The following is a 23,037-nucleotide window of genomic DNA, read 5'->3' on the forward strand; positions in this document are numbered from 1 at the left end:
TTCCATTACAAAATCCATTGCGGAAAATCTGAATTATTTACGCTACGTGTGAACTAACCCTTACAGTGGGAATACATTGCAATAAAATGCAAACAAAACCATTTGGACTACAATACAGTTCGCGAGATTAAATTGATTAGCTATAATTTTACAAACAGGTGTGAATGAGGACTAAATCTCACATATATAGGCTAATTGCTAAACAAGCCACTAATAATTATTGCTCACTGGATTCCAAAAGAGATCAGGGAGACACCAACAACCAAGAGATCGAGGATGTTAAAATAGTTTCTGCAGAATGAACCCTTATGCAGGAAAGCCCCATATGTAGTCATCTATGATAAGAAAGAAAATATGATTAAAGAATGTTCAAAACACCAAACAAAACAATAGAGATATTAAAAGAAAATTAAGGGCGGGTTCACACATGGCGGAATTGCACTTAAATTCCGCTGCGGACACTCCGCAGCGTTAATCCGCAGCGGAGCCGTTTCTACATTGACTTTCACTTTAATTTAGCAGTGTTCGTTTACACGATGCGTACAATTCCGCTGCGGAGCATAGGCTGCGGAGCGGAATTTGGTGTCCGCAGCATGCTCTGTCTGTTGCGGAGCAGTGGCGGACTCATGGCGGAATTTCTCCATTGACTTCAATGGAGATTCAAAGTTCCGCAATGAAGTCCGCAGCTGTCATGCACATGTCATGTGTGCTGCGGATGCGTCTTGCTTTTTTTACTTGACATTTCTTCATTCTGGCTGGACCTATGTATTTCTAGGTCTACAGCCAGACTGAGGAAGTCAATGGGGCTCCCGTAATGACGGGAGCGTTGCTAGGAGACGTCAGTAAATAGTCACTGTCCAGGGTGCTGAAAGAGTTACGCGATCGGCAGTAACTGTTTCTGCACCCGGGACAGTGACTACCGATCCCAATATACATGTATCTGTAAAAAAAAATGAAGTTCGTACTTACCGAGAACTCCCTGTTTCTGTCTCCAGTCCGGCCTCCCAGGATGACGTTTCAGTGTAAGTGACGGCTGCAGCCAATCACAGGCCAAGCACAGGCTGCAGCGGTCACATGGACTGGCGCGTCATCCAGGGAGGTCGGGCTGGATGCCGAAGGAGGGACGCGTCATAAAGACAACGGGCGGTAAGTATGAATTTCTTTTACTTTCACTAGGGAAAGTGCTGTCCCTTCTCTCTATCCTGCACTGAATAGGGAGAAGAGAAGCACTTTTCCTGCAGTCTGCAGCAGCTAGTCCGCATCAATGTACTGCACATTTTGTGCAGATCCGCTGCAGAATCTGCAACGCAGATTCTGTGCGGCATCGATGCGGACAGTTGCGGAGGAATTCCGCCATGTGTGGTCATGCCCAAAAAGAAATAGAAATTGGGGTTGATGCAGGATTTAGATGTATATTTACCTTAAGGACAATTTCTGTTGTAAAAATGACCGTAAAAACGATATCAAAATAAGAGAGAATCTGAAATTAATATATAAAGGATTAATGAAAGTCACAATAATATATTGTTCCTATTTAAGGGTGTATTTAAATGAACCGGTAATAGGCCAAAAACCACATCACAAAGCCGTCCAATTTTTGGCCGTGCAGCACACTATCTGTCTATGTAAATACACCCTAAGAAGTTGCATAAGTTATATTGTTTGTGGTCTCATGCATCTTAGGCCGGGTTCGCACGGGACGGATACGCTGCGTAAAAATAACGCAGCGTGTCCGACCTGGAACCCGCAGGACATTCTGTCCGAAAAATTGCACCATATTTCGAATGGAAATTCCGCTGCGGAAGAAAGCCATTCATACTTACCCCCTCCCTCCTCTGACGTCTGCTCCGGCCTCCCTGGATGACATTGCAGGCCATGTGACACTTCAGCCTGTGATTGGCTGCAGTGGTCACATGGAATGCAACGTCATCCCAGGAGGCCGCAGTGCAGGAAGGAGGACGGCTTTCTGTGGAAGTATGTTTTTTTTTTCTTCCGGCGTTGCGATTTTTGTGGCGTAAACGCTTGGCTTTCTGTTGCGGGTTTTGCATCTCCATTGAATTCAATGGGGAAAAACGGCAACGGAAAATCAACAAAAATGCAGCATAAATTGACATGCTGCGGAATTAAATTCCAAGTTATTAACGTATACGCTGCAGTTTTTTTCCCGCAGTGTGGGCATGAGATTTACTAAATCTCACCCACTTTGCTGCTACTGTAAACGCTGCAGAGCTTCCGCAGACAATTCCATTGCGGAAATTCCGCAGAGTTTGTGCTACGTGGGAATCCAGTCTAACACCAAAGTGTGTTTGTTAACTTTTTTCTGTTAAACTGACCCTATTCATCGTTTGCACTATGTGGGAACGCGGCCTTATAGTTAAAAAATAAGCGCATCTGTCATCATTCTATGCTGTCCTATGTGCTGCTTTATGTAGGGGCAGCATGGTACGAAGACAGGTGCCATTTGATTAATAGAGCCAATACAGCAGACTCATAGCTATGGGTGCTCCCCCATTTCTCTCCTCCTCCTGCCCCTCTCACCCATGATGACAGATCCACTTTGAAGGAATGCTGTGGTAGTCTTTTATTTACCACAAAAGTATTGGAGATATTGTTTTTCTATTCCTCGAGTTTTGTTTATTATTAAATATGCTTGGGAAACTTTTGATCTTAATACAAGCTACAAAGTTTGCTACAAATAAAACAGTAAGGGAAGATGCTAGACACCCCCCCCCCCTCCCCCTATCTAATTCATAGACTTCTTCATTAGTTACACCACTTCTAATCACAATAACAATGTCTCATGATGAAATATTAAAGAGTAATACTAAATTTATTGCGTCTAACATGCAGGCTTTATGTGACCTGTAATTTAAAATGAAAGCAAGTAAAATAAATTAGAAAATGTGAACAAATGGATTCTCTTTCCAATTGGTATATAAATTTACACCCAGTTCCTTTAGTATGCCAGTTTTATCACCTGGTTACGGAAAGAGTCTGGTCTAATAGGATCTTCAGCTGCCAAAGAAATACTGCTTAGTAAAATGAAGAGCAGGATGAAATTGGTGAATGTTGTAGCATTGACTATGCGATGACACAGCACACGGATTCTGTTAATAAAAAAGAAAAAAGGAAAACTAGCAAATAGTCAGAAATCTAAAAGCTAAAAGGAAATTACAACAGAACAAATAATGCTCAGTATGATTAACCCCTTGAGGAACAGCCTGAATGAGCCTTAAAGGGGTAATCCCAACTTTTACGGCATATCACACCTATATCATGATCAGGGGACACCCGACCCCTATTTCACCTGATGCGGTGACCGCAAGCTGCCGATTCCAGGCTGAGGCTAATGGAGAGCGGGCCATGCATGCATGCGGCTCTCTCCATTTTGCTCAATGGTAGTTACGGAAACAGCCAAGCAAGCGCTGTTCGGCTGTTTCTGTAACTTCTATATAACAGAATGGAGAAAGATGCGCGCATGCACTGCCCGTTCTCCACTACTCCCCTCTGGAATTAGTGGCTTGCAGCCCTATAGAGCAGCCTATGGGAAAAAAAGCCTGAAAAAAATGCCATACCCAGAGCATACTGGGTTTGGAAGAAAAAAAAACAGGGACCATAAAATTGCCACAAATCAAAACACAGTTCTATTTAGTGCATTTTATATTTTACTTTAGACTTAAAAGGGGTATGCCCATCTTAGACATTTATGGCATATCCACAGGGTATGCCATAAATGTCTGATGTCCTAGCTCTGGGAACCTGTCCTATACCGAGAATGGGTATAGGACTGGTTCCCACCTGGTGCGGTGACCGTTGGTGCAGATTCCTTGCAGGATCCAGCTATTATCGATCACCTCTAAGTTTATGAACTTAGATGTGATCGATAATATCTCGATCCTGAGCGTCGGAGCCAGGCAGGAGGACCAGCGCTCCCGCTGACCTGACGGATTCGGCTTTGACCGCAAGACACAGCTTCCATGTGTACAGTATACATAGAAGTTGTATCTCAAAAAGTTTTTTTTTTTTTTTTTTAAATAAAGCCCAATTTAACATTTTTTCAAAATTAAATAATACCTTGATTTATTTTTAAAAAAGGAAGACGGGGGGGGGGGAGCCTGATAAAGGCATTTTTTCTGCAATAAGATATATTAAAAAGTTTCTTATCTTCGCTTGTACAATTGATTTATGGAAAGTTGATTGTAATCTAAATGTACGCTTTAGCTTTTTTGGAAGAATAGAAATAAAAAAAAGAATTCTGCCATTGTTTTTTGCGTTTTCAATTTACATCGTTCACCATGCGGCATAAATATGGTTTAGCACAATTGAGACGATACCAAATATGTATAGTTTTTTTATGTTTTACTATTTTTTCACAATAATAGGACATTTCATGGAGAAAAAAAAGCAATTCTGCCATAGTATTTAGCATTTTTTGTTTTGTTTTATGTTGGATCGTACAGTTTAAATAAAGTGTTAACTTAAAGAGACTCTGTCACCACATTATAAGTGCCCTGTCTCCTACATAAGGAGATGGGCGCTGTAATGTAGGTGACAGTAATGCTTTTTATTTAAAAAAACGATCTTTTTTCACAAAGTTAGGAGCGATTTAAGTTTATGCTAATGAGCTTTCTTAATGCCCAAGTGGGCGTACTTTTACTTTCGACCAAGTGGGCGTTGTACAGAGGAGTGCATGACGCTGACCAATCAGCATCATGCACTCCTCTCCATTCATTTACACTGCACTAGCGATATAGATATATCGCTATGTGCAGCCTCATACACAAGCCCTAACATTACTAGTGTCCTGATAATGAATACACATGACCATCCAGCCTGGACGTCATGTGTACTCAGAATCCTGACACTTCTGAATCTTTTTTTGTGAGATTCCGGCAAGTGAAACCAAATCTCGTTTAGCTTTGTTAGGGCTTGTGTATGAGGCTACACATAGCGATATATCTATATCGCTAGTGCAGTGTAAATGAATGGAGAGGACTGCATGATGCTGATTGGTCAGCGTCATGCACTCCTCTGTACAATGCCCACTTGGTCGAAAGTAAAAGTACGCCCACTTGGGCATTAAGAAAGCTCATTAAACTTAAATCACTCCTAACTTTGTGAAAAAAAGATCTTTTTTTTTAAATAAAAAGCATTACTGTCACCTACATTACAGCGCCCATCTCCTTATGTAGGAGATAGGGCACTTATAATGTGGTGACAGAGTCTCTTTAACTATACGGGTCATTACACGCCCTCCCTCTGTCAAACATCTTAAATGGTGTTGCTATTGTAGCAGAATCTAAGGTCGCGAGGTCATGTAAATTTAACTGGTTATCTGACTTGAATAGCGATGTCCCCCTAATGCTATCGCCATTGTTTTTCCTCGGACCCCTCGTTGTGTTGGTGCCCCATATGCTACTTTGATGTAGTTAGCCAATGGGGCGTGAACTACACTGATTCTTCCAAGGTGAAGCCATGTTCCCTGCCACTGACGCTGACCAATCAGGGTGAAGCAGCTTCAGAGCGGCCAGTCACAGCGTGATCTCACCAGAACAACCATATCTCATGGGATCATGCTGTGTCTGGCTCTGAAGTTGCCTCGTAGTGATTGGTCAGTGTCAGAGGCAGGGAAACTAGCTCCACCTTGCTAGAATGAGGGTAGTTTACGCTCCGTTGGCCAACTACAGCAAATTAGCATCTAGGGCGCCAACACTATGTGTGGCCATATCTCTGGATTTTAGGTTAAAAAAAAGTGCTGGAATCAGGGAGACAGCGTTATTCAGTTAAGATAACCAGTTCAACTTATATGACCTAGTGACAGGTCCTCTTCAAATTGCCGGGTTTGGAATTATCTTCTATATGGTAGTTGCTGCAGGAGCAGGGCTTCGTAGTACAGCGCTGCTCCTGTCGCTGATCTTGACAGAAGCCGCGTGATCCCAATGCTGAAAATGTAAGACCTAGGCCCCGACTGTGACATACAGTTTTATTGCCGGTCAGGAGCTGGTTAAAAAAATACAATTCTGATTTTGCAACGAGTCAAAGAATTTGATGTGCTATTTTTAAAATATTTATTTTTCATAACTGTAACCGAATACAGTTTATTTAAAGTAAAGGACATACTTGTTTGTTGGGCTAAAAATAAAGAATGAGCTGGCCTCTGGCATAGGCACGGCTTTCTCTTTTAATTGCAGCTCTGCCAAAGGGCGAGGGCGAGGACTCAGAGGGATTTCAGGCTCTTCTTCTTCATCATCACCTAAAATACAAGCAAAGAAATGTGTATGTAAAATAACAAAAAATAAAAGGAATAGGAAATGGGGGAAAAAAGGATTTTTTAATACAAATACAATATTTCAGTGAGGTGTTAGGTAATGGTATGAGGTGGTTTATTCCATTACGTTAAAGGGTTTTTCCCATGAGGGACATTTATGACATATCCACAGGATATGTCATAAATGTCAGATAGATGCGGGTCCCTCCTCTGGGACCCGCACCTATCTCTAGAACTGAGCCCCCTAAACCCCGTTCTACCTTTTTCTGCTATCGCTGCCTCTCGATCACTTCCTGGTTGTACAGTCGGGAGTTACAAAGACAGCGTAGTTCGCTGAGCTATACTGTTTCCGTAAGTCCCATAGTAGTGAATGGCAGGTACTGAAGCAGCGTAGCATGCGAGCTACGCTGTTTCCATAACTACAATTCAGTTCTATGAGACTTACTGACACAGCGGAGCTCAGAGAGCTACGCTGTTTCTTAATTCATGGTCGGACTTCACCTTCTTCTGCCACCACACAGAGCAGCAGAACGGGGTTTAAGGAGCCCCGTTCTAGAGAGAGCTGCAGGTCCCAGAGGTGGGATCCTCATCTATCTGATATTTATGACATATCCTATGGATATGGCATAAGTGTCCCTTATAGCAAAACCCCTTTAAGGCTTGTTTCACACACAGCTTTTTTTTTTCTTGTTTTTTTTTGGGGAGGGGGGGGGGGCGACTAAAACCCATGGCCAGATGTTAGTTAAATGTCTAAGAAAATATAAGAAAATCTGCATACACAGTGTTTTGGTTTGTGCCGTTTTAGTGGGCCTTAATCTATAGGAGACTCTCCTCTGCCATATATATAAGTGCTCCTGTTACATGGCGGCACAGTTTGGTGCCCTTTTTGCACGGTTTGTGGCATCCTGATAGCGAGGCTTAGTCCATGGGCCGGATCCCTGGGCTAAATTTCAGACCGGAGGTGCGCAGTCTGCTCTTCCGGCTGTATGAACGGTGGCCAGATAAGGCCTATTGATACAGCCTAGATATGGTGGCTGATACTACATTATCTACCTTCCCTCCCGGGTGTGTGTGCTACCTGTGATCAGTAAATATCACCCCTTGTTGGCGGTGTGGAAGACGCGGTCACCATTTTGTGACTTCCAGCTCTGGCTCTCTGGGGGACTCAATCTCCTCCCTCGAGGTCCTGTGAGTGGCCATTTTATCTGGCTTGCTTAACTCCTTGGAGGTACTATACATTCTACATGTTGCTCCTACGTATTATATCATACCTAAATATGTGACTATGATGTAGCACGTGGAGCACTCTCCCCCTCCCCTATGCAAGCATTATTTTGAAGTATACTTATAGTGCACTAGCCTGTGTAATTTCTTTGTTCCTACACATAAATATTGCTTGAGGTCTACGTGTAAAAGCGCCCTCCAAACAATCCAAAATTACAGACAAAATGGAAAAATCAGCGGGAGCAGTGTCTAGCACACGCACGTCGTGACCTTCAGAGGCATCAGCCTTTCCCTCCACCCCTGCTGTCTCTCCTATTGAACCATCTATGCTATATTTCCTAAATGCTATAATGGAATTCCGTACAGTACTGACTGAAAAAATAGACGCTGTTCAGATGGACTTTGGCCTTCTTAGGGCTGATGTGAACACATTATGTGTAAGGGCTACTGAGTCCAAAAGACGCATCTCTGACCTAGAAGATGTGGTCACTCCAGAGTCCCAACAATCCACTTGGCGAGCTAAAATGGATGGCAAGGAAAACCGTTTAAGACGGTGTAATATCCGTTTTGCTGGTCTGCCGGAGGGGATCGAGCAGCCGGATTCTGCTAGGTCTTTGGAAAATTGACTTAAATCGACTTTTGGGCAAACTACCTTCTCTCCTATGTTCTGCGTGGAACGAGCACACCGTATCCCGGCCAGAACCCCTCCACCTGGAGCAGCTCCACGTACATTTATAACAAGGTTTCTCAACTTCACGGATAGTGACAAGCTGCTAGAACTCGCAAGAATACAAGATCCTCTGAAGAATGATAACCAAGATGTACAAGCTTTCCCTAACTACTCTCTGGAGGTGCAAAAACCAAAACAGCGCTTTACAGAGGCCAAGAAGTCTTTGCGGGAGAAACAAATTCCCTACTCTATGGTCTACCCTACGAAGCTCAGGCTAGTGCACTATGGCTCAACAATATTTCTGGATAAGCCTGAGGATGTTTTTGCCTGGTTAGAACATCATGGGATATAGGCCCTTAGCTCTTGACAAACTATGTCTCCCTGTGCAAATGTGCATTATGACTACAAGATTCATTCCGCACTGCAAGAACTGTCTTTGGATGATACATACACATCTACCTTTATATGTTGTGTGGGACGAGTACTAACATTTCTCTCCTGTCCTGTATTGCAACGTGGAGATAGACCGGGCCCTACTGTCTTCTCGTCTACCAGTCATGTCTTCGACTCTATGGTCCACTGAGCCTATACTTGCTAGATTTGTGACCTATCTCGGGGAAGGAGATTGCCCCCTCATCCATTTAGCCGTTTAACCGTATTTTCTAATCGCAGTTGTGCCTGTACCTTGCAGGCTTGTTGCTGAAATTGTAAATGAAGTCTGTCTCATGTCTCGCATCTTGGGTGATCCTGTGTCACTTACAAGGCTTAGTAAACTAAGCAGTGACAGCTCTAAGCTGTCATTGGTTCATTTACATCACGTGGTCTCAGGTTACTTCAGTTCATTGGCCTACTTTTAAAAGTAGGCCAATGAACTTAGGTAACCGGCCACCATGTGATGTAAACTAACCAATCACAGCTTAGAGCTATCACTGCTTACTTTACTAAGCCCTGTAAGTGACACAGGATCATCCAAGGTGCGCCAGAATTTTGGCGTGTGTCGGGTGCGTGTGCCACTATAAATCTAGTGCAGGGACTCCTTCAGATACAAAGGAATCTCCGCACTTGAAGTGACTAGCTTCAGCGGGGCTCAGCAATAAAGTTTCCATTGATGCAGGCCTGGTCTTTTCTGATCAGGCCTTCTCCAGCGGAACGCCAGCAGGCGGTGTGATGACGTCATCGCACTGCCTGCACCACAAGAAAGTGTTGAATGATGGTTCCCTTGCTTCACCTGCGCTTTCAATTGTATTCGTTTCCTAAGGCTGCGGATACAATTGAAGACAGTACATTACATTAGAGTTGTCACGATACCAGAATTTGGACTTCGATAATGATACTTTGTGTAGTATTGCGATTCTCGATACCAAAATAATACTTTGCCAACAACAATAAAAATTTTCTTACATTTTCTTATGTGAGGCACGTGATGTGATGAATTTTGAACCTCCGTGTGCCTCACATTAATAGTTTCTCAGTCATAATGGACAACATTGGATTAATGTGTGAGGCACATGATGGGGTTAATTACTATTGAGATGCACATGGAGGTATAAAATTCATAACCTCACATGCCTCACATTAAGAAGTGAAACAAAGCAGTCTTTATTAAAAAAATGTATACAGTACACATCATAAATGTCGCTATAAATTTGTTGTGCAATACCGAATGTGTGTATATTTTATGTATTGAGACTTTTATTTTTATGGTTTATTGTAAAAAATGTGTATGTGTATTTATTTTATTTTTTTTAAATTTAACATGACTTTATCTTTACTTTTTTATTTTTAAACTTTAAAGTGGTATTCCACTTACAAAAGGTTACCCCCTATCCGTAGGTTAAGGGGTAACTTGCTGATCGGTGGGTGACCGACAGCTGGGACCCCCACCGTTTATGAGAACGGGGGTCCCATACCCCTCATTTAAACTGAGTGGTAAGTCGCTCATGAGCACTGCCGACCCATTCATTCTCTATGGGAGCGCTGACATAGAGAATGAATGGAGCGGCAGTGCACATGAGCGCATGAGCGAACTGCCACTTGTTTCAAACTAGGTGTACTGGACCCCCGTTCTCGTAAACGGTGGGGGTCCCAGCTGTGGGACACCCACCAATCAGCAGGTTACCCCTTACCCTACGGATAGGGGGTAACCTTTTGTAACTGAAATACCTCTTTAAAATTTTAAAATAAAAAAGTAAAGACACCCACCAATCAGCAAGTTACCCTTTACCCTACGGATAGAGTGTAACTATTTGTAACCGGAATACCCCTTTAATATACTACCATATATCTATATGCCAGTACATTAGCCTGTTAGTACACGGCCTACTAATTAGTACAAGTACATAGCCTTCTGATTAGCCTACTGATAGTACACAGGCAGTTGTTAGGACATACCTAAGTCTTTCAATGGACCCTGTCTGCGCATATATGGTATGTCCCTCAGTCAGCGATCCAAGGGGCATCCCCCTTCACATTTTCCCCTTGAATACTCCAATCAATTTTGATCGCAGCATTCAGGGGCATAGCGGTGGAGATGAGAGGTTTCTCTGATCGCCGCTATTAGAGCGGGGCTGTGTAATAGAACCATTGGCCCACTCCTGACAAGTGCACGTGCGCGGTCAGCATGAGGTGATGTGACCAGCGCTGCACTAATGAAGACAGAGTACATGGGGGGGTTTTCAGTGCGCCCACCATGTCCTCTGTCTTCAGTGCCTGCACTCATTAGTGCAGCGCCGGCCACATCACCTCATGTTGACCGCGCACACATGTCAGGAGCGGGGCAATGTCTGTATTACACAGCTGCAGCCCTGCTCATTTCATTCATGTATAACAATACTAAGCTGTGCGACCACATAGCTTAGTATCATAATACATAAATTAACGGTATTGAATAATTTGAGGGTGCACGGCATCGAAATATTATCGATGCATCGTGCAACCCAGCACTACACTACATATTAAACTTGTAGCAATACTTACTTGACCTGCTGTGGTGCCCTCCTGTCCTGCTCTGCCGTCTGCTCCCCCTACAGTGCTTCTTAGACTGAGTCTAAGACACACCCACTGTTCTCAGATTGGCCACAGCTACTCTGGCCAATCCATTAACAGTGGGTGTGTCTTATAGACTAAGGAGCGCTGGTGAAGCGCACAACTTCCCCCTGCCCTGTGAGTGACTTGACCACTGGTAAATACGGCCCTGCTGAGGGGTCTTGCACCCCTCCTCCTACTTGGTGACTTTAATCTCCAGATCTGTACGGAATTGAATAGATTGTGGGGGGGGGGGGGGTTTGCTGGTAATGTCTCTCTTCTAACTACTGGGCTGCCACATATTATCTAACAGAGATTTGGTGTATGCGCCATCCTCTATCTCGGGCCTACTCATGTCATTCTCCGGCCTATAGATAATTTTCCAGGATTGATTTTGCATTTGGAAATGTAGCTTCTCTTGTTTTTGTGGTGGATGCCGAGCACCTTCCTTGAGGCATTTCGGATCACTCCCCCTACTGCTCACTTTAGGATTTCCTGAGGTGACAAAGCATAAAATTTGGAGATTGAGTCATTTGTGGCTCTCTAGCTTAGACTTACCGATCTTTTGGAATGCTAATACCGACTTGGCGGAATGTGGCTTTGTGTGGGATGCTTTTAAGGCCTATACCAAAGGGGTTGTTATATGAGCCATCTCCTCACGAAGATGTGGACTGGCTGCTCACCGTACTGATCTTGAGATGGGTCTAGTGATGGCGGAGGAGGATCTTAAAACTGGAGACACCTCAGCCTTTTCTGCAAAACAACGTGAATACAACCTGTTCTCAACTAAACTGACTAGAAACATAACCCTAAATTCCCAGCAAAGGAGCTTGGATCAAGGTGATAAAAATGGTCTTTTACTAGAATATCTAGCCAGAGACGATACAACAACAAATTCCATCATGAAGGTAATTTCTCCCACGGGTATATAGGTAAAGGATCTCCTAACCATTAACCAGATATTTTCCCAATTCTATTTAAATTTATACTCCTCCAAAGTGACATACACTTTATCTAGCTGAGGAAGATGTTAATCTCTTGGAGGCCGATCTAACTATAGAAGAAATCAGGGCAGCCATTAGCTATGAATAAGCTACATGTATAATCTACATGTGGATTTAATTGCTCCTCAGCTTCTCACCCGTTTTCAGTCTTTGTATGCCAAGCCAACGCCCGCTTAATGAAAGAAGCTCTTATAGTGCTGATCCCCAAACCCCATAAAGACCCAAGAGAATGTGAATCCTATAGACCTATCGCGCTCCTCAATTGTGATGTTAAAATTCTAGCTAAAATCTTGGTAATGCATTTACAGAAAGTTATATCCCACGTTATTCACCCAGACCAATCTTGTCTTTTGCCCGTCAAAGCCACTGGCATAAACCAAAGGAGGTTGTTCACTAACCTCTTGCCTACCTCTAATCCCCTTGGTTCCCGGGTTGTTGCCTCCTTGAACTTGGAGAAAGCATTTGGCTCAGTAGAATGACCCTGTGGTTTGTGGTAGGTAGATTTGGACAACGATTTATCCAATGGATACATCTTCTATATTCACAGCAAGTAGTGAGCATCAAATCTAGTGTCATATTTCCCCTTGTTTTGCTCTGGTCAAAGGGACTAGGCAGGGATGCCTGTTGTGCCCTTATCTATTTGCATTGGCAATTGAACCTCTTGTCCTAGCCATAAGAAACTCTCCAGATATAACAGGCTATGCTCTGGGAGGAAGGGAGGAGAGAATTTCTCTTTATGCTGATGATACGCTTGTTTTTCTTAATGACCCTACATGCAGTACTTACTTTATTTGACACATTTACATCATTCTCTGGTCTGCGTGTTAACTGGTCTAAATCATTGATAATGGCGGTGGATGCAGAAGCCAGAGGGGTTGTCCTTCCCTCCCCCCTATAGTGGGCTGATAAAATCACATACCTTGGCTTAGTGATTAGCCAAGACGCACACACCTTCATACCCGATAAATTCACTCCACTACTACAACGACTTAAGTTGGACTTTGGCAGATGGAGACATCTTCCCCTTTCAGTAACGGACCATATTAATCTGTTCAAGATGTAGTCCTTGCCTAGATTCCAACATCTCTTGCATAATTCTCATGTTTGGTTACCTCTCATGTTTTACTCTAAAGTGGACAAGGATCACAGATCCTTTATCTGGGTGGGTAGAGTCCCTCGGATTGCTCTTGGTATACTCCAACTACCTACAGAGCAATGTGGTCTAGCCCTGCCAAACCTTTATCTATATTTCCTGGCTGGTCAATTAGTATAAGTTTGGTGGTGGCTCACACACAGACACCTTAACCTATCTACATATCTAGAAGCGACCATACTGGGGTCTTAAAAGGCCCTAGTCAACTCTTTATATAGGCAGGCCCCCGGGTCCCCTACTTATAGTCCCGATGCAGACAACCTAGAAGGTTTGGCAGAGATTGCTCTTTCTTTTCCGATCTGAGAAGGTGTCCTGGTCACCTAGGTCAACGCTCTGGTATAATCCGATTTTGACACACATACCGCGACTCTCTGACCCTAGTACATGGGCAGAACTAGGTATACTAACTCTGGGTGATGTGGTGATAAAGGATAAAGTTGCCACTTTGGCACAACCTATGGCTAAACACCAGATTCCACCTCATCTTAAACTCCGTTACTTTCAACTTAGACATGCCCTCTGGTCACAATTTGCAGGCTATAATATAAGAATGTGTACATCTCCGGCAAGGAATTGGGTAACACAAGAAACATTATTCAAGCCTATGTCCATACTTTACAAACAACTATTACGTGTCACCACTAATAAACTTGATAGAACCTTAGACAGACGGTCTCAGATCCTATCCTCTATATCTGATGATCATACCAAAATATTGGATGCTTTGATTGGTCCCTTAATATCGGCTAGATACTGTCTCATTCAAATAAAACTCTTTCACCAGATTTATTACACTCCCTATAAATTGTTTAAGATGGGGAATCTTTCTTCTCCTTTTTGTCCACGCTGTCAAGGAGGGGATGGTTCCTTTCTCCACATGTTTTGGGAATGCCCAGTTATCTTCGATTTCTGGACTGAAGTAATGGAATTTATCGAGTAAATGTTGGATCCCAAAGTCTGTTTGCTTCTTTTTGTGGAAGACCTTATTTATGCTGCAGCTACTAGATTCCTTGTACTCAACTCTTATTGTTTATGCAAAAAAAGAAAACTAATTATAGATTATATAAATAAACTCCAATCGCTCCCTTTTCAAACTCACATATGAAGCGAGGGGGTGCACGGATAAAGTTACAAAAATATGGCAATTAACCCCCATACTAGCTAATAACCTCAACTCCCCCACCTCTTCTACACATTTCTGATAGGAATACTTGTGGCATGAGCTACTAATGTCTTTTACTGATCTGCTTACTCCTCCACTAGACTTTTTTCATGCATTGCATTTAACAGATTTTTCTCTGTCGAATAATGGAAAGCTTTTTTTTTTTGTTTCATTTTTGTTCTGTTACATATGGGTACATGTAAAACTACTATTGCATTTGTACAATTGATATACACTCTTTGTACGTGTACCAATTTTATTGTGTTCCTAATAAAATTTACCTTTAAAAAAAATAACTAATTGTTATACAACTTTCTAATATACTTTGAGTTTCAATTCTTCACCAATTTCAAGATCCCTATTTGCTATTAATGGGACAGGGATGGACAATCCACCTGTGAAGTTAGCTCAGCTGCACAGGTGCTCAGAGTGAAGGGAGGCCCATGGGCCCAGCAGGCAGAAAACTCATAATTATCAAGATGAGACAAAAATATTGTGCCCAGCAGGTGGTAGCATCACACAGAGATGCTACCTCTTGCTGATATTGAAACACCACAGAAGGACTCAGGAGCTGAGGCCCGATTTACACTTCAAGGCCTCCGTGCGATACAGAGGTTCCTGGGACTTGCAAATTTCCATCGTCAGTTCATCCCTAATTTCTTGTCACTTACTGCTCTTATTTCTGCCCTCAGCAAAAAGGGGGCGAATGCAAAAAGTTGGACCCCTGAAGCAGAATCTGCATTTACAGAGCTTTAAAGGCCCTTTTACTTTTGCCTCCATTCTTCATCATCCAGATGTTTCCCGACAGTTTTCATTGTAGGTTGATGTCTCCTCCATTGGTGCTGGAGCACTTTTGTTTCAGAGAAATTTGACAGAAAAAGCTGTTCCCTGTGGCATTTTCTCTAAACTCTTTTCTGCTGCAGAACAGAACTATTTCATTGCAGCTTTTAATCATAAAATTGGCCCTTGATGAATGGAGGAATTTGTTAGAAGGTTCTGTACATCCAGTAGTCATCTACACTGATCTCAAGAACCTTACTTAATTACAGTCGGCTCAACGTTTGAACCCACGTCAAACCAGATGGTCTCTTTTCTTTGCCAGATTAAATTTCCAACTCCATTTTCGTTGAGCTGAAAAGAATATTAAAGCTGACGCTCAGTCTGTTTTGTTCGAGACCGAAGACCATCAGCATATCATTGTTCCCTCATGTTTAATTTCTGTCAACCGTCTTTAAATCAAAGACATTCCTCCTGACAAAATTTTTGTTCGTCCTACTGACAGAGCAAGAATTCTTGCCTGGGGTCACAACCCCTTCAGGACTGAGCCTGTTTTGGCCTTGTGGACGCAGCCAATTTTTTCAAATCTGACTTGTGTCACTTTATGTGGTAATAACTTGGGAATGCTTTTACCTATCCAAGCAATTCTGAGATTGTTTTCTCATGACATATTGTACTGTATGTTAATGGTAAAATGTGATCAATAAATTCAGTATTTGTTTGTGAAAATCACCAACTTTTAGAGAAAATTTGCAAAAGTTAGCATTTTTCTAAATTTAAATGTATTTGCTTGTAAGACAGATAGTAATACCACACACAATAGTTACTAATTAACATTTCCCATATGTCTACTTTATGTTGGCATTGTTTTTTGAAGATCCTTTTATTTTTCCAGGACGTTACAAGGCTTATAACTTTAGCAGCAATTTCTCAAGAAAATTTCCAAAACATATTTCTAGGTACCAGTTCAGTTCTGAAGTGGCTTCGAGGGCCTTATATATTAGAAACCCCTATAAGTCACCCAATTTTAAAAACTGCACCCCTCAAAGTATTCAATACAGAATTTTTTTGAACCCTTTAGGTGTTTCACAGGAATTAAAGCAAAGTAGAGGGGAAATTTACTAATTTCTTTTTAATCCATTTTTTTATGTAACACAAAAGGTTTTACCAGAGAAACGCAACTCAATATTTATTGCCCAGATACTGCAGTTTTTAGAAATATCCCACATGTGGCCCTAGTGTGGTAATAGACTGAAGCACAGACCTCAGAAGTAAAAGAGCACCTAGAGGATTTTGGTGCCTCCTTTTTATTAGAATACATTTTAGGCACCACGTCAGGTTTGAAGAGGTCTTGTAGTGCCAAAACAGTGCAAACACCCCCAAAAAGACACCATTTGGCAAACTACACCCCTCAAGGAATTTATCAAGGGGTATAGTGAGCATTTTAACCCCACAGTTTTTTTTGTGGAATTTAGTGGAATTAGTCCGTAAAAATGAAAATCTAAATTTTTTCCAATAAAACGTAGAAATTATAAATTTTTACAAGCAATAAAGAAGAAAAAGCGCCCCAAGATTTGTAAAGAAATTTCTCCTGATTACGACAATACCCCATATGTGGTAATAAACGGTTGTTTGGACACACAACAGGGCTCAGAAGGGAAGGAGCGCTATTTGGCTTTTGAAACTCAAGTTTAATCAATTGGTTTTCATGTCGCATTTTCAAAGCCATTGAGGGATCAAAACAGTGGACACCCCCCAGAAGTGACCCAATTTGGGAAACTACAGCCCTAAAAAGAATTTGTCTAGGGGTATAGTGAGCATTTTGATCCAATAGGCTTTTTGCTGAATTTAGTGTAATTAGGCCGTCAAAACTTCTATTGTTTTTTATTCTTTTTTTTTAGGGCGTTCACTGTGCGCTATAAATTACATATTTAATTTATTCTGTGGGTCGATGCAATTACGGCGATACCATATGTATATAGGTTTTTTATGTTTTACGGTGTTTGCATGATAAAATCACGGTTTTAAAAAAATGATTTTGTTTTTTGTGTCGCCATAGTCTAAGAGCCACAACTTTTTTATTTTTCTATCAGGAAAGCTGTGTCAGGGCTTGTTTTTTGCGAAAAAAACTGTAGTTTTTATGGGTACAATTTTTGGGTACATGCAACTTTTAAATCCCTATTTATGCAATTATTTGGGAGCTGAAGTGACTGAATTTTTTTATGGTGGTCACCGTGTGGGATAAATTACATTATATTATTATAGTTCAGCCTGTTACGGACGTAACAATACCAATTATGCATAGTTTATTTATTTTTTTCTAATAATAAAGGACTTTTTAAGGGAAAAAGGGCGATTTTAAAATTTTATTATTTTGACATTTTACTTTTGTACATTTTTTTGTAACTTTTTTATACTTCTTTTTTTTTTAGTCCCACTAGGGACTTAAAGATCCAATTGTTGCATCGTTGTTATAATACCCTGCAATACTTATGTATTGCAGGGTATTATACCTGTCAGTTTCACACTGACCTATACCTGTCAGTTTTTCACAGGACCTAATCGCCTTCCATAGATGGCTTCCATAGACCGGAAGCCTTTGTTAGGCTTCCGGTTGCCATAGCAATTGCCCCCCCAACAATCGGCTCCCGCAATCGCGTAGCGGGGTGCTGATGTTGCTATAACAACTTAAATGCGGCGGTCACTATTGACTGCCGCATTTAAGGGGTTAATTGGTTCGGATCACCGCTGTGATCCGACCCAATGTTTTCCCCCAGTACTAAGGCTGCTAGTAGCAGCTTGTACTAGGAGATACTGGGCTGTGGGGACCGCATGTGTGCTTTGTTAGGAGCACACGTAGATCAACGGACTGCAGGCACAAGGACCAGTGCTGCAGCCCGTTAATCTACGTGGGGTGGTCGTGAAGGGGTTACGTTGGCAGGTCACTCGAGCATTCGTAAAACTCTGGAAGGGTGAGATCAGGGATGCCCTCAGCCCTCAGCTACGTCTGGCAGCTGAGAGCAGCGAGATTTAACGGCTCCCTGCTCTGTTTACTTATTCTGATGCAGCGCCGTAAAAAGGCTTATGCATCAGAATAAATCATTTTATGCCAGATTCAACATCTGGTAACCAGTCGACCAGGGAGAAATGCTAATTTTGGGGCCTTCTTTTCAATAAGTTGACCAATACGACCTTATTGTGGGCTTTAAAGTTTTGAGGCTATAATGCGTTTTATCCATTACAATGATAATTTGCAATGTCCACCAGAAGTGACCCTAGCTATGATCAGCTATATAATATAAGGCCTCTTATTAGCCATTTTAATTTGAAATTTGCAGAGGCATATACCCCAGATAAGAATCTTGCCATTGACGAATCCCTGGTGTTAATCAAGGGGAGATTAAAATTCCAGCAGTATCTACCCAGCAAGAGAGCCAGATACGGCATGAAAGTTTACAAAATTTGTGAAAGTATCATTGGCTTCACCCACCGTTTTGAGGGAAAGGATACCCAAATTAACCCTCCTGAATGTCCCCCCATGCTCAATATGAGTGGGCAAATAGTTTGGGACCGAATTTCCCCAGGGGTACCACTTGTATGTTGACAACTTCTATACAAGTGTTCCCCTGTTTAAAATCCTATCTACAAAAAATACTGTGGCTTGCGGCACATTTAGGCATAACAAGAAAGCCCATCCAGGCGTTGGTGAACTATAAATAAAAGCCAGTAAAAATAGGGCCTTATGTCATGAGAACTTGATTGTTGGTTAAAAAAAGATGTCCTCATGTTAACATCCATCCATGCTGATGAAAACAGCCCTGTTTCTGTGTGCGGGACGAATGCCACCATTACAAAACTGTCCTGCATACAGCAGTACAATAAGCATATGGGAGGGGTGGACCTTGACAACCTTGACAATCAAATGCCCTACAGCGCAGTTAGAAGGTCTAGAGTTATAAAAAGTAATGGCCGTCCATCTTGTGCAAATGTCACTATATAATTAGCAACAAGTAGTGAGAGATGAAATTACGGCACTCACCCGTGGTTTGTATTCTTTCTTTAATGTGGCATCAAGCAAAAACGTAAAAGCGTACAAGGTAGGACATAGCAGATTGCAGGTTACAGGCTGTTTCGCGCTAAGCGTAGCGCTTCTTCTTCTTCTTCTTCACTATATAATTATTTCAATATTTACACTAAAGCAGGAAACCTTACCTGAACTACCAGGAGAAGGTCATAAATTTTTTATTTTTTTGGAGACCAGGGCTACAACACCAAGTGAGGCCAGCAGGGTAATTACGGGACAGCATTTTCCATCCCAAGTGCCCCCAACTGCTAACAAGATACGTCCCCAAAAGAGATGCTGGGTGTGTTTCAAAAATGGAATAAGGAGGGAGATAGGTTGCCAGTGTGGCAACCCAGGCCTCTGCATTCACAAATGTTTCCGCATATACAGTACCATTCGTACTATATTATACATTTTTTTATGTTATTTGTACACCTGTTTTCGCCCTCGGACATTTCCATGACTTTATTCTCTGATTCATTACTTACTTAATTTTTACCCCATTTCTCATTACCATATTCGGCAGTTATAATTTGTATTTCAGCAAAAGACCCATCAAAATTAAAATTCTCATTATACCCCTAGATAAATATCTTTAGGGTTATTTATGAATTCATTGAGTTATTTTTCTTTCTCCCTAACACCTCAAAGCCTCGGCAAACATGAAATGGTACCTGAGAATGATTCTGAAAGTTTCTAAAAATTTAATTTTACATTGTTTGTACAAAAAAAAAAAACATAAAATTGACACATTTGTGAAAAAAATTCAAATTCAAATTTTTCCTACTTGCTTTGCATTAATTCCATAAAAATATGGTGTGGCCTAAATGCTCACTAAACCGTTAGCTAAATAGCTTAAAGGGAATGTGTCACAAATGAAACCTTTTTTTTTAAAGTAAGTTACTTATTTCTATTATATTTTTTACGTTTTTTGCTGTATTTTTTTTTCTTCCACATGGTGGGATGTATTAAAAATTAAATAATAATTTGGCATGTTTTCCTATGTTGGCCACCAGAGGGAGCACTTCCCAGAATTATAGCAAGGTGAATAAGGCAAAGCAACCTGACTCACAGCTGCTGTAAATGTGGGAGGGAATCTCACCCCCCTCCCTATTTTTTGCTACAAGCCAGGAACAGGTATCTTCAAATTGCTAAGCATTGTCCGGCTCCCATTTTGGGAGTGATTGTACAAATGGCAGCTGGCAGAAGCTATAGGACACACCAAAAGGCTAAGGGTATGTTCACACGCTTACTAAAAAAAAGTCTGAAAATACGGAGCTGTTTTTAAGGGAAAACAGCTCCTGATTTTCAGCTGTTTTTTAATCAAACTCGCGTTTTTCGCTGTGTTTTTTACGACCGTTTTTGGAGCTGTTTTTCTATAGAGTTAATGAAAAACGGCTCCAAAAACGTCCCAAGAAGTGACATGCAGGCGTCTTTTTACGTGCCGTTCTTTGAAAATGAGGTGTAAAAAAATGCCCCGTCGGACAGGAAAGCCGTATTTCCCATTGAAAACAATGGGCAGATGTTTGTAGGTGTAAAAAAAAACCTACGTGTGCACATACCCTAAGGGTATGTTCACATGCCTTATTTTCAGCTATTTTTCAAGCTGTAAACGGCCGAAAAAGGCTGAAAAATCAGGAAGCAGAAGGCCTCCAAACATCTGCCCATTGACTTCAATGGGAAATACGGCATTCTGTTCCCTTGAAAACAGCTCCGTATTTTCAGACGTTTTTGATTCTGTGTATGCATATACCCTAAGAATGATGAAAGTGAAGTGAATGACTTTTCAGTTGACAGGTTCACACGGCGTGTATTTGACGCGCTTTTTTGAGCATTTTACGTGCCAAAAACGGTATTAAAAAGACACTTGATTACGCTTTTCATTTACATAATTGGTAACGCGTTGTGTAAATAAAGAAGTGTCGAGTCAATTCCTTTGCATGTAAAACGTGCCAAATGTTCCCATAGTCCATGGGAGTCCTAATAATGCGCCAAAAAGCGCACACCAAATGCCTAAAAAAACATGCGAAAGAAGTGTCAAACGCATGATTAATCTTCCCATTTACATCAATGGGGATGCGAACCGTTAGTTTTTTATGCAAGCGTTTTTAAAAAAACGTTTTGCGTAAAAAATAACAGTGGGGTGGGGTTGTGTGTGATGCAGTTGCATGTTTGGGGGGATTTGTGTATGTGTGCGGGTTGTGCTCGCTGCTGATTCTTCAAAACAGCTGATAAGCGGCTATGAAGGATCAGCGGCACACGTGCATACTCCGCTGCACAAAAATAGGACACAGCTCTGTTGCGCACACTACACAGATTCAGCTCTGCTGCACGCTCACACACACACAGCCCTACTGCGCACACGCACACAACTCTGCTACACACGCACACACAGCTCTGCTACATACATACACACCGATACACAGTTAAAGCAGGTGTGTGGGGGGGTCGCGGGGGGGTCGTGAGGGGAGGGCTGGGGGGGTCGTGAGGGGGGGTCATGAGGGTGGGGTTCATGGGGGGCCATGAGAGGGGGGCTGTGAGAGGGAGAGAGAGGGACAGACAGAGACAAACACACCTGCAGTGCGGCCGGTCTTCATAATGGCACCGGCTTTCCCCATACAAACCAGCTTCTATGAAGTGTCGCTCTGAACTGCGCTTGCGCAGTACAGAGCCAGATGGCAGAGGCAATGGACGGGAGCCGTTCATTGTGTACTATGCACTGTAGCTGCCGTATTTCATCTGTGTATGTGTTGTTGAAAGACACATACACAGATAAAATAAAACATGGCAGCCCCCAGTACAGTAAGAGAGTGTTAATAAAAAAAAATATTGTGTGTGAAAAAATAAATAGTCAATATAATATTTTATTAAATAAAAACACATAAATTAATGTAAATAAATCATGACACTGTCCCTTTAAGGGGTTACATTTTGGTGTCATCTTTAAGGTGTTTCCTTTGTTCTGACTGCTCAATGCCTTTTTAAGCATAAGATGGGGCCTGTCAATTGTTCCAGCCTAAATTGTACCGTAAAAGGCCAAAAGGCGCTCCCTTTATTTTAGGCCTAGCTGTGTGTCTTGTAAGCAGATTAGGGCAGGGCCGGCCTTAGGGACGTGCGACCTGTGCGAGTGCACAGAGCGTTGCACCCTCCCAGCATGAGAAGTGGAGGAAGCTCCTCCCACCATCAGCCCCTGCAAGAAACCTATTCCCTATAAGGTGTGCGGCCGTGCACCATCCACGGTCCCCCCGCTCACTAAACTTTAAAGCCTGCACACTGTCACAGGCGGCGGATGGATCAGCAGTGGCTCCCAGGGGGCCCATGGCCCCCCCGGCACATAACATTTATGGGCCGGGCCACACGGGCCCCCTCATGCCCGGTGGCGTCACTAGCACCAGAGGGGGCCACGGTGCTAGCAACAGCCACACTTGTATCCTCAGAACGCAGATACAAATTAATACTATAATACAAATTAATACTATAGGCTGCAGGCCACGTTGGGCCTGCAGCTTATAAGCCACTGGGAAGACTCCCTGCACAGGCCGGCGTGATGACGTCACTATATCACGCTGGTCTGCGCAAGCGTCCCGCCTACAAGGCTGTGCAGCACTCCGTCCGTCGCGGGAACGGGGCAAGGTAAGCATAATTTTTTGGCGATTGCTGTGTAGCACGATATACACGAGACATCGCTGTTT

The 23,037-nt window shown here is 42.3% G+C and overlaps 1 protein-coding gene across 1 annotated transcript in view; it reads right to left on the reverse strand.

Moving 5' to 3' along the window:
• Positions 1–23,037, reverse strand: part of CACNA1S (calcium voltage-gated channel subunit alpha1 S) — a 960,893-nt gene that overhangs the window by 433,577 nt on the left and 504,279 nt on the right. The window contains exons 18-21 of the mRNA XM_075853532.1: positions 6,121–6,253; positions 2,978–3,107; positions 1,421–1,480; positions 229–335 (exon numbers count right to left, since the gene is read on the reverse strand). Coding sequence (XP_075709647.1) covers positions 229–335; positions 1,421–1,480; positions 2,978–3,107; positions 6,121–6,253 — 430 coding nt within the window. The remainder of the gene's footprint in view (positions 1–228; positions 336–1,420; positions 1,481–2,977; positions 3,108–6,120; positions 6,254–23,037) is intronic.

Source organism: Rhinoderma darwinii, chromosome 2, assembly GCF_050947455.1.
Source record: "Rhinoderma darwinii isolate aRhiDar2 chromosome 2, aRhiDar2.hap1, whole genome shotgun sequence".
Taxonomy (NCBI): Eukaryota; Metazoa; Chordata; class Amphibia; order Anura; family Rhinodermatidae; genus Rhinoderma; species Rhinoderma darwinii.